The sequence below is a fragment of the Mustela lutreola genome, chromosome 2 (genome assembly GCF_030435805.1).
Source record: "Mustela lutreola isolate mMusLut2 chromosome 2, mMusLut2.pri, whole genome shotgun sequence".
Classification (NCBI taxonomy): domain Eukaryota; kingdom Metazoa; phylum Chordata; class Mammalia; order Carnivora; family Mustelidae; genus Mustela; species Mustela lutreola.
Genome location: NC_081291.1, coordinates 138353774 through 138365659, shown reverse-complemented (window position 1 = coordinate 138365659; position 11886 = coordinate 138353774). Strand labels below are relative to the sequence as shown.

Here is an 11886-nt window from a genome sequence, read left to right as displayed (position 1 = left end):
TTGTCCATTCTCATCTGTTCTGAATTATTCTGTCTCCTTTCTAGCTCTCCCATTGATTCTATGCTTGGATTTATTGTTCTTAAATCTCATCTTTACAAATGCCACGTGATTTGTGGGAAAGGGTTGAGGCTTTGAAGTTAAACAGACCTGGATTTCAGTTCTGAATTCACAACTTCCTGATTGTGTGATCTTGAGTGAGGCATTTAACCTCTTGGTCCCTGTGTCCTTATCCATGAAGGTGATCAGTGGTGTGTCTTCTACATGGCAGAGCTGTTTTGAGAACTGATTGGATTGATGAATATAAGGCACCTACTCACAGTACGAACTTTATAAATACTAGATGTTATCACTGTCCTTATTTCCATTCTCTTTATCCTCATACTCCTCCTTTTTCCAACCAGAAAGCATGTATTTCTTTTTTTTTTTTTTTAAAGATTTTATTTATTCATTTGACTGACAGAGGTTATAAGTAGGCAGAGAGGCAGGCAGAGAGGGAGGAGGAAGCAGGCTCCCTGCTGAGCAGAGAGAGCCTGATGCAAGGCTCGATCCCAGGACCCTGGGATCATGACCGAAGCCAAAGGCAGAGGCTTTAACCCACTGAGCCACCCAGGCGCTCCAGAAAGCATGTATTTCTAATCCTGGCCATCTGTTAGCAGGCTCTGGACTGTTGTGAGTTGCTGGGCATCACACCACTAAGAACTTCACAATTTTACTTCATTGGAAACTTTATGTCATATCACTCTGTTTAATAAAAGCCTTAATAAGAATAGTCACTCTTTGCCCCATTAAAATAATACAAGGATAGATGTGACTTTTCAGAAAAACTCCTCAAATTATAAAGCAAAGAACTGGAGAGTTAAATGACATGTGAAGAATCTAAGGACATAGCATATATTCACGTTTATGATTTTTTATTCCCTCTCTCCCTCCATTTATTACAATAGATTCTAAAAAATTGCTCTCATAACAGGACCATTAGCCCTAGTAGATTTAAGGACTCTTTCTCCAGTATTTTTCTCAAAATAATTGAGTTTGCTGGAATAAACTACTCAGCTCAATATTTTTCATCTCCTTCTAATACAAATGTATTTGATTCCTATAAATCTGAGTGAGGTCAGTCAGGAAATTATACATATTTGTTTTCCACAGGGTGTATAAGCTATTAAGTCATGTTGCATTTATTATAGATCATGTTTGCTAGTTGGCAAGATAATTTGAATGATTGAGAACAATATTTTAGAACATGTAACACTAGGAAAAGTACCAGAAAAGAGAATTGAAACAAACTGTTCCTTATAATGAATACTTTAAGTAAATAAAATATCCTGTTGTGATTCAAGCATATATTTGCATTAAAATACATTAAAATATTGTTCAATATTATCATACTGTTTATTCTTATAGTTCATATATGAACCTATATTTCCTTCTTATATATTTATATCACTTCTTAATTACATTGGGATCTCATGTAATAGGTATATATATTGCCATTATATCTTTTTTTCCAGCCTCAAATATGTGGATGTTTTCTTGGCTTTGTGCCATTTTAATTATTTTGGCGATTGCTGGTATGGACACAGTAGCAAAGACCACACCACATACTAAATTTACGAAGAAATCTGAGGGAAAAGAGATGCTGAAGGGTCTCAAGCCGTCCAGTGGCCCAGCTCCAGAAGAAAAGGAAGTTCCTTTCATGGAAGCTGCTGAACTGACAAAAGCGGCCCCAAGCCCCTCAGCCCCAGAGTCTGCCTTCGATGCTGCCACTCTCTTCCCCTTCGAAAACTTCACTCTTGACACGGCTGATATCTTTTTGAACTGCTGTGATTGTTGTTCATTTGTACCAGGGCCAAAAGGAGAACCCGGACAGACTGGAAAGCCAGGTAATTGAACATACCCAAAGCGGTATTTGTTACCTGGGTATCCTTGGAGTTGAGAGGTGGATTGGGGGCAGAATTGCCAGGAGGGTTTCTATGTTGTCCTGCGAATGGTGACAGGCCTAGGAGTAACATGGGAACAAATGCAAATGGGCGCTGTGCTGCCCGGAAGCCACATGTGCGGCTATGAATAAAAATAAACATAAAGATTAATACTAAATATTCAGTTCCTCAGTCGTACTAGCCACATTAAAAATGCTTAGTAGCCGCATGGGTCAATGACTGCTGTATTGTGCTGGACAGATACCCAAATTTCTATCATTGCAGAAAGTTCTATTGGACAGTGCTGGTTAGAGCAGAAACTGGGCTCCCAAACCCAGCACTGCTATGTGGTTCTTCAAATTACATGTTTCCGGTGTAGTCTTTTCATTAATGGCTGATGTAAAAAGGGTATGTGAAAATTCTGCTGTCTGGTTAGAGTGTGTGCTTGCCTGATGGGTTTCTGGAGTGCTTTTTGTAGTTCAGATTAGAAATGGCATGTCTGTGAGGTGGAGAATAAGGAGCAGGATTCAGTTTGCTCTTCTTTGAAATTCCCAGGCAGCACTGTATCCTTGTCCCACAGTTTTCTCCATTGAAGACCATGGTAACATGTTTCAAAATTCCAGATACCTTTAATATACACATGATGCACATGCTGGATTTTACTGTAATACATTTCAGCTTTGACATGTCTTATAGCAGAGAAATCAGGTAAAACTGAGATCAAAATGTCAATTTCAAATTTGCTATCCCCTGGAAAAAGACCATATAGATATATTTGTTGTGTCTTGCCTGAAGAATGTCAAGTTATAAAATCAGGAATTGTGCATTCTCATTAAGCTTTTCATTCATTTTGTCTTCTAACAGGAACCTTTTGGGAAATGTGATCAATATTCATGCAGAGCTGGAATGAAAGGGTACAGTTGCTGGGCAGTGGTCAGGGCATGGAGATTTCTGGGTTGTGGAAACATTATTGGAAATGCAATGATACTGAGAAAATTACATTTACCCAAATTTCTCTTTAGTATCATCTCTGGCTGGTGAGCTGCACGGAGGGGGGGGGGTGAAGACCTCCAAAGGCATGGTCAAGCGAACACAGCTGGCTGCTGAACTGTCTTCTAAGGCTGTGGGTCTGTCATGTAGGAGCTTTGGTTTTACCCAGTGGTGGGTTAGCTGGGCTGTTCTCAGAGCTCAGCCTCTCCTTTAAATACATAGGACAAATATTTTGGAGATGTGCCAAATACTTTGCCTGCCTGGGGTGCTCATATATTTTAGTCTGACTGGTTCTGCACAGAGTGTTTAGGAGCTCAGAATGTCTTGTCTCTCACGGTCCAGCCTTGGGGAAGCTTCATTACCTCTGTTTCAGTTTTCAAAGTAGTAAAATGGGATAAGAATAAAACCAACTTCATGGGGTCATCAAGAGAGGCTCAGTGCGGTACCTGGGATGGATAAATGCTCAGAAAACTGTGTTTCTTTTTCCAGGTAGTTGTAGTAGGAGTCTTTTCTTATCTTGGGAAATAGTCAGCCCCATAGGGTCTTGCTTCTGAGATTCATAGACATTTGTTCTAGCTTTTCCAGTGTTTCAAAAACACCATTTTGTTAAAAAATTAGAAATCTAGCATAAGAGGGACATTAATCAAGCTTGAAAATGAAAATGAGCCAACACAAACACAACTATTTTAATTTTTCTTCATTATCTTTCAGTTCTTGACCACACACACACACACACACACTTACACAAACACACTGCACACATGACATTTACATTATCCACTGTAATGTGGATACTAAATGTGGACTTTAAAAGTCACAAGCCTAATTTTATAGTTTCTGAATGAAAATGCCTTAAAGTGTACAAATATAACTAATAGTTAGCAAAGGTAAGAGTCTACATGAAATTTTATCTCCAACTTCACTCATTTAGTAGTTGTAATTATAGTTACCTACTATGTGCCAAGAACCGTTAAACACTTTTTTACCATATCTAATCTTCATACAAGCTGTTAAAAGTATTATTACATTTCAATGGATGATTTAATCACATTTCCAAGAGTTTTAGGTAATTTTGGAGGTTATACTGCCTCTAAATGCAGAATGTGGAGTCAGATTTGGTTTGTGTACCATCAAGTCCCTGCTCTTCCCATTATGTCTAGCCTTTTAGCACTTACACCCATCTCGCCCACATGTATGTGTCACCTGGATGGATGGGGGAGCCTCGCTGCCTCTTGTGCCCTCCCATGCAGTTTCTGTGTGCTCCCTGTGGCAACCTGGCCACTGCCCTTTATCATTTCCTTGAATAGTATAACCACAATGGGTATTTGGGGCTCATGAGGAAGGGAGACATTGCACAGCGTACTGCAACTGGCCATCTTGCTTGCTTCTGTCCACCCTGCCTGTTCCTTCTCCACTCCTTTCCTCTCTGCTCTCCTTTTTTTTTCTAGACAGAACTTAATCACCGCCTTTGGTTATTTGAGTTTGCCTTTGGCTTTAACCTCTATTATGAGTACTGTCTTCCAAACAAATGTGGTTTTTTTCAAAGAAAAATTCTGTTGAATATAATTTTCTCCATTCCATCAGCCTTAGTTACAAAAATTAAGGGGAAGTTAAGATGAATAGTACAATTTCGTTGAACCTGGCCATAAATGACTCCAGTCAGGGGTTGTGAGAGAATTCCGAAGGCTCGAATAAGTCTGCGTGAGCAGGAAGTGTAGTTATCCTAGATTCAGGGTCCCTGTGTGGCCGAGGTAAGTGGCAGGACCTGCACTGCCTGGACGAGACAGGACACCCAGTGACGTTTGAGCCCTGCACCATCTCACCCTTGCCTCCCTCTTAGCCTCCTTCATCCAATCATTAGCTCTACCTATTCCACTATTCTTTCAGTTTCTAAAAAACTCCGTGTTCTTTTCCACCTTGTTTTTCCTGAAATACTTTTTTTTTTCTTTTTCCTCAGAAAATCCTAATGTATTCAGTGGATCTTAGCTTATTGACATTTTCTCAGGGATGTCTCCTCTGCTCCCATAAATTAGATTTACTGTACTATACTAGGGCCTTCCTATTTTCCTTCAATCACTAACTACAGTGTGATAATGTCTACTTATTTGTGTGGTGGTTTTTCAAGGTTTATCTCAGCTCTATGAGGGAAAGGATGCTGGGATGTTGAGGGCTGACGCTGGCAGGAGCTGGTGTGTAGGAGTCTCAGCAGTAGATCCTGAAGAATTGCAAAAGTGAGCTAATGGGAAAACCAAAAGTGCTAGGTATTGTGGTTTTACTTCCAATTTGAAAGTGTGGTCCACATCAGGTGAAGAGCCAGATAATCATTTTGTTCTTGTTGTTCGATATTGTGCTGCTTTCCTGAATCACTTGATTGCTGCCACGAATCTAGTGACAAGTACTAATGGACTCAATTTATCTATCCAGGTAGTACAAAATTACAAATCAGGCAAAAATATTGTCCTGAGGGTTATGTAGTAGTTTATTGTTACCCATATTTTATTATTAGGACACTAACAGTCATTGGTCTCAATAAAATGGTTGCTTAAAAAAAATTTTTTTTTTAGAAGTAATGCATTTCAAAAGAGATTTTTAAAAAAATCGTGATGGTTTTTAAATCCCATTTCCAGGTCTTAAGGGAGAGGCTGGTGATTTGGGGATCCCAGGGCCACCAGGAGTTGTCGGACCCCAAGGTCCAAAAGGCCAGAAAGGAGAGAAGGGTAAGTAATTATATTGATTTCATGTCAAAACTCAAGGTGTGTTCTGCATCATTTTTCAGGAGAGCAACTTGCTAAGTAAATGCCATATTCTTTCAGGTGGAATAACTTTTTAAAAAGATTATTTATTTATTTGAGAGAGAGAGAGAGAAAGCATGAGCAGGGGGGAGGGGCAGAGGGAGAGGGAGAAGCTGACTGCCATTTGAGCAGGATCCCAGGACCCTGAGATCATAACCCGAGACAAAGGCAAACCTTTACCCAGCTGAACCACCCAGATGTCCCATAGGTAAAACCATTTTTAAAAATGTAATAATTTGGTAAAGCATGTTGTAAGTTATATTTGATATAAAAATGTTAACTTTCTAAATAGCCCACTGAAAAATTTTACACTTTCCTGGCAACATTTCTCTCTTTCTCTCCATTCCCCGCCCCCCCCCCCCCCCCCCTGTACACACAGAGGCTCTCACACATCTTTTCTGTCTCTCATTGGCCACATAGCTGACCTAGTGACTGGGAGCCACAAGACATAGTCTCTGAGGGGAGTGTCATTTCTTACTACTGAGTGTTCTTTTCCTTATGAGACAAATTAATTTTGTATTAGATAGAACTAAATAGAGTAGGTAATCCTATAGAATATTCTGTTTAGGTGGGTAGCATCTCTGCTAAGGAGAATAGCCTTTGGCTCACTCAAATCTGGGGAATGCCTATGGTGGGAAGAGCACTGAATTAAAATGAAAGACATCGAACTTGTATCAGTGACCTTGAACCAGTCACTTTACCTTCTCTGGAAACCAAGGGGAATAGACTGGATATTTATTTATACCCTATTTACTATCAAAGAAGATTTGTGGTTATGTGTGCTTTCATAGATCTTTTCCAGTTCAGAAGTTCTCTAATTCTGCAGATGTATCAGCCAGAAGGGTGTCCTGCCCTGGGAAATCCGTGGTTCTCTAAGTGCTTCAAGATGTTGAGGGAAGGTTACAGATTCACTGGGACATTTAGAAATTCCTCAGTGAATACTGCCAGCCTGTAGAAATACCATCTATCCATCAAGTTAAATGTTTTAGCCTCCGTGTCACATGTCAAAAGACCTAATATCATCTATACATCACCCTCCACATGGCTCAGGAACTGTCTAACTCGTTTCTGGTAGAACATTCAGTGAAGTAATTACTCAAAAAAGATGCTAAGGTGAGAGAGGTACTTCACACTTGTCAGTTACGCGATTTTCATTCTCAGAAACATTTAATCCTTTTGTGGCTGAATTATGTTAGCAGAAAACCCTGTGAAATAAAGATGAGTGATGAAACCCCAGTGATTCATACATTTTGGAAGCTAGACTTCTGGAAGTAGAAGAAAAAACAAGGAAGTACCACAAGATAAGTTTCTTAAGAATATGCTTTGATGAAAGATCAAAAGTAGAAATTCATTCAGTCAGTCTCTATAAAGTGGCAACTTTACTTTCCTTTTACTTCCAGACTTAGCTTGGACTCTTGGTTAAGATTGAAAGTTAGAAAAATAAATGAGTTGAGGGGCTCCTGGGTGGCTCAGTGGGTTGGGGCCTCTGCCTTTGGCTCAGGTCATGGTCCCAGGGTCCTAAGATCGAGCCCCGCATCCGGCTCTCTGCTCAGCTTCCTCCCCCCACCCCCTCTCTGCCTACTTGTGATCTCTCTCTGTCAAATAAATAAATTAAAAAAAAAAAAGAAAAATAAATGAGTTGAATGACTGCAATTCTAGTTAGCCACAACCTGATTAAGTATATCCAGTGTGAGAAGCTAAATTCCTTAAATGAACTTGAGAACCAGGAGTAACTGTGCGGTGATGGTTGGCATATGAGTATTAGCAAGGATGGGGAATAGAACCGGTCGCTCACTTCTGTTCAGAGTTGGGTTCTCTCCAAAGGAACCCAGACAGTTTCCTGATGGCCTATGGGTTAATTTCCAAATTGTCAATTTTATGAGGAATGGTAATGGGAGGAGGTTAGCTACTCAAAAAACTACTGAGCAGCTTATGGTGAAATTTCTCTGTTGGTCTTGTGAAATCTGGGGGAGTCTCTTCTCATGACTTGTAATTTGACTTTGAAGTTCTTTTTTTTAGCAAAAATAAAATGAAAAAAGTTAGTTCTATCATAAATAACATGGTTGACAAATTGATGCCAACCAATGTTATATGCAGACATGTCTGACTCTATGCAAATTTGTAAACGTTCATAGTTGTTTGTTTTTTTTCTGTGATAAAAAGTGGTGATAAAAATATCTGCACAGGATGCCTAGGTGGCTCAGTTTGGTTAAGTGTCTGCCTTTGGCTCAGGTCATGACCCCCAAGGTCCTGGGATTGAGTACCACATCGGGCTCCTTACTCAGTGGGAAGTTTGCTTCTTCCTCTGCCTGCTGCTCCCCCTGCTTGTGCCCTCTCTGTTTGTCTGTCTGTCTCTCTTTCTGTGACAAATAAATAAATAAAATCTATAAAAAAATCTGTTCTACCTTGGAGATACTATAAACTTTTGTAAGTGAAAAATATTCCAATTAATGACAGGTGCTCTGTTACATGAACCTCCCTGTTATACAAGAGGTTGCATTAATATCAAATAAGAATTAATTTTGAATTTAGAAGTCTGGATTAAATTTTTAAAAATCATGTTAAGAGCTTGGAACATTACCTGGTAAAAAGGAAATGCTCAATAAGAGTTAGCTATTATTACTACGATTATTTATAATTAAAATACATTTAGTGTAGCTATACTCTAACAGGATGGGTCTTTAGCCAGACCCAATATGAAAATCCACTTTGTGGTACTCTGGCAAATACCTAAAAATCTGCATCTTTAGATTTCTTTTTGAACATGAATTCTCACAGTTTTATGATTTGTCCAAAGTGTGTATGAAACATTTTCCAAACAAAATGAAAATTAGTTTCTCACTTACGCTCTACGTCAAAGACTTTATTTTTATATCTGTATTTATATTTACTTTCCTGGAAGGGTTTTTGATGTGATTAGTTTTAGCTAACTGTAGAATGTTGTGCTCTGTGTTTAAACTTATATGGTGGTGACACTCTTTTTAGGGATTGTGGAGAATATAAAGAAGGGGACATTTTCAGTGTCATTGAGAGTTTGTAAGAGGAAAACCAGAAACATATGCATAAATAACACAAGGCAAAATGTCATGAGTTTAATAGAGATTTCAAGAGGTATGGAAAAGTGTGTGTGTGGGGGGGTGGGTGGAAAAGCTGAGTTTGTTTGAAGAGATTGGCACTGTCCTCATTTAAATGGTTTACCATCGATTAGAACAAATTATTTCTTTTTTTTTTTTAAGATTTTATTTATTTATTTGAGAGAGAGACAGTGAGAGAGAGCATGAGCGAGGAGAAGGTCAGAGAGAGAAGCAGACTCCCCATGGAGCTGGGAGCCCGATGTGGGACTCGATCCCGGGACTCCAGGATCATGACCTGAGCTGAAGGCAGTCGTCCAACCAACTGAGCCACCCAGGCGTCCCAGAACAAATTATTTCTAATGATGCTCAATATGTATTTTTCCATGTTGTTTTCCCTTTATGCCTTTTGGTAAGGGAAGCAGTGGAATGTGACGTGGTTGGGAAATGGATGTTACTTACATCATAGCTACTATAGTTGGAGGAAAGGTAATCTTGGTATCGTTTCAGGACTAAAGGGAGAACGTGGGGACCCAGGAACAAGCGGAGTTCCAGGATACCCCGGAAAGCCTGGAGAACCAGGTAGAGCATAAACTGTATCTACAGTGTACAGTCCCACGCACAGCATAGCTCCTAGCTTCCTTCCTGTTTGTGCTTAAAGTTATCAGGAGGTAAGATGAAATATGAAATTGCTGTTAATCTAATAATTCAGTGTACTGATTGCAAGTGCTGGTCTGGTAGTTTGGAGACTAGATAGAAGCATCTGAACTCATTTCATCAGTCTAGCTGTCCTTGGGGAAAATATCCCTGAATCTTTGTGGGTTTCAGTTTCTTTGCTGGGAAGATTTTGGGTTTGGAGGGATATAATGGAGATTTAGGAGACTACTTGGGTGGGGCCAAAATGCTAAGTGTAATGGACTATAATGGGCCACTATAGTTCTAAACTCTTTATTGTCTTAAAAGTAGAAGGAAAATAGAACTGGATCTATATGATCTAAATGTAGGTTCTGGCTTCTTGGTGGCATTAACTCTTCCCCGCGTGAGAGAGCGGTGTGATCTGAATGGCACAGTCGTGGCTGGGACAAGAGCCAGGTTTCCAGTACCAGTCACGCGGTCTCGTTTCTTCTCCGTGAGCTCCGTGACGGGAGTGTTCTGTTCATAGCCTACGTGATCCTTACACATTATTTTAATTTTCCGTTTCAGGTGGCCTTGGTCCTAAAGGGGATAGAGGAAACATTGGACCAGCGGGACTGAAAGGACAAAAAGGCTCCAAGGGGGACACGTGTGCAAATGGTACCCAAGGAGATAAAGGAGACCAGGGGGCTGTGGGCTCACCAGGCTCGAGCGGAGAGCCTGGGGCCAAGGGGGAGAAGGGCGAGATGGGGGATAAGGGCTACTGTGGAGCGTCCGGGGAGAGGGGAGCAAAAGGAGAAAAAGGTGAGGACGGTCTGAAAGGAGAAAAAGGTAGCAAAGGAGACACTGGAACAGAAGGTAAAGGCGGCCCAGATGGCCTGCCTGGGGCCCCAGGGGATCCAGGGGTTAAAGGAGAAAAGGGAGAGTTGGGTCCGCCTGGTCCTGTGGGACCCGCGGGGCCAAAAGGTGAGCTTGGGAGCAAAGGGGTCCGGGGATCTATCGGCAAGAAGGGCTCTCGGGGCCTCAAAGGCTCTAAGGGGGAGGTGGCCAGAGCCATGCGGTCAGCTTTCAGTGCTGCCTTATCCAAGCCTTTCCCTCCTCCCAACATCCCGATCAAGTTTGACAAGGTTCTCTATAATGACCAAGGGAATTACAGCCCCATCACTGGCAAATTTAACTGTAGTATTCCTGGGGCATATGTTTTTTCCTATCACGTCACTGTGAGGGGCCGACCTGCTCGCATCAGCCTGGTGGCCTGGAATAAGAAGCGCTTCAAGTCCCGAGAAACGCTCTATGGTCATGAAATAGACCAGGCCTCTCTCCTCATCATCCTGAAATTAAGCGCAGGGGACCAAGTCTGGTTGGAAGTTTCAAAAGATTGGAATGGTGTATATGTCAGCCCTGAGGATGACAGCATTTTTACTGGGTTCCTTTTGTACCCAGAGGAAAATTCTGGAATTTCACCATAAACTTGTGTCTTGGACACTGTAGTTTGGGTTCAGTGGAATAAGTCAGGCAACATAAGATAATGCAATTAAAAAGAATAACTTTTATTACTTTTTTCATAATTATAAAAAAATGCAAAAAGAGTAAGAAAAAATTGTATCACATAGAGTCAATTACTATGAGTATTTTAAGACATCACCTTTTCTTAAAAATTAAAAAAAATTTTTTAGACAGCAAGAGAAGGAGAATGGGGAAGGGGCAGCGGGAGAGGGAGAGAGGAAGAATCTTAAGCAGGTTCCATCCTCAGCCCAGAGCCCTGGGTGGGAATTGATCTCACGACCCTGAGATCATGACCTGAGTGGAAATCAAGAGTTGGATGTTTAACTGACTGAGCCACCCAAGCGCCCCTTAAGACATCACCTTTTTAAAAGAATATATTTATATGTATTTGGAAGCATATGTCTATTAACTTTATAGCTAGCTTTTTTCTCATTTAGCATTATAATGGCATTTGTCATGCCATTTAGATAATATCTGTATACAAAATATGATTGATATCTGTAATTAATAAATGTATTCTTACTAAATATCTTCTATATCTCATATAAATGTATACAACTCTTTTCTGTGTGAGCGTAAGGCTAACGGGTGACACGTGATGAACAGGTTTCTCTCAAAAGTTTAGAAACTGTTAGGATTGCCTTCCAACAAAATGGAGCTGTTCCTGTGTTAGGTTTATTTAGGGAGAGTACACATGCTCAAGACTAGCTAAACTGTCTTTAAAATGAATCAGTGTAAAGGTTTACCCATTAAAAAAAATACAAAATCTGTATTAGATGGACTTGTAAGTTGATAAAGATATTGCTCGGTCGTAGCAAAGATCCAGGCACTCATCAAATTATTGTACTTAGGAAAGCTAAATGTCCCCCAAAGATACAAGAGTAAAATTAAATCACTATTCAGCTAAAATTTCAGCCTTCCTTTCTTCATGGAAGGACATTTAATTTGGATAAATTCTTTGGCTTCATTATTATC

General features: G+C 40.3%; 1 protein-coding gene across 1 annotated transcript; it reads left to right on the top strand.

The window, feature by feature from the left end:
• The first annotated feature begins 1519 nt into the window (after nt 1-1519).
• OTOL1 (otolin 1) lies at nt 1520-10874 on the top strand. Its single transcript, XM_059165234.1, has 4 exons — nt 1520-1883; nt 5537-5626; nt 9283-9354; nt 9976-10874. Exons 1-4 carry the CDS (start codon nt 1520-1522, stop codon nt 10872-10874), a joined length of 1425 nt encoding a protein of 474 aa, XP_059021217.1.
• The last annotated feature ends 1012 nt before the right edge of the window (nt 10875-11886 follow it).

Coding starts and splice junctions, on each gene's coding strand:
- OTOL1 (XM_059165234.1), top strand. CDS start 1,520: ATGTGGATGTTTTCTTGGCTTTGTGCCATTTTAATTATTTTGGCGATT. Junction 5,627..9,282: donor AGGCCAGAAAGGAGAGAAGG/GTAAGTAATTAT, acceptor GTATCGTTTCAG/GACTAAAGGGAGAACGTGGG. Junction 9,355..9,975: donor CGGAAAGCCTGGAGAACCAG/GTAGAGCATAAA, acceptor TTTCCGTTTCAG/GTGGCCTTGGTCCTAAAGGG.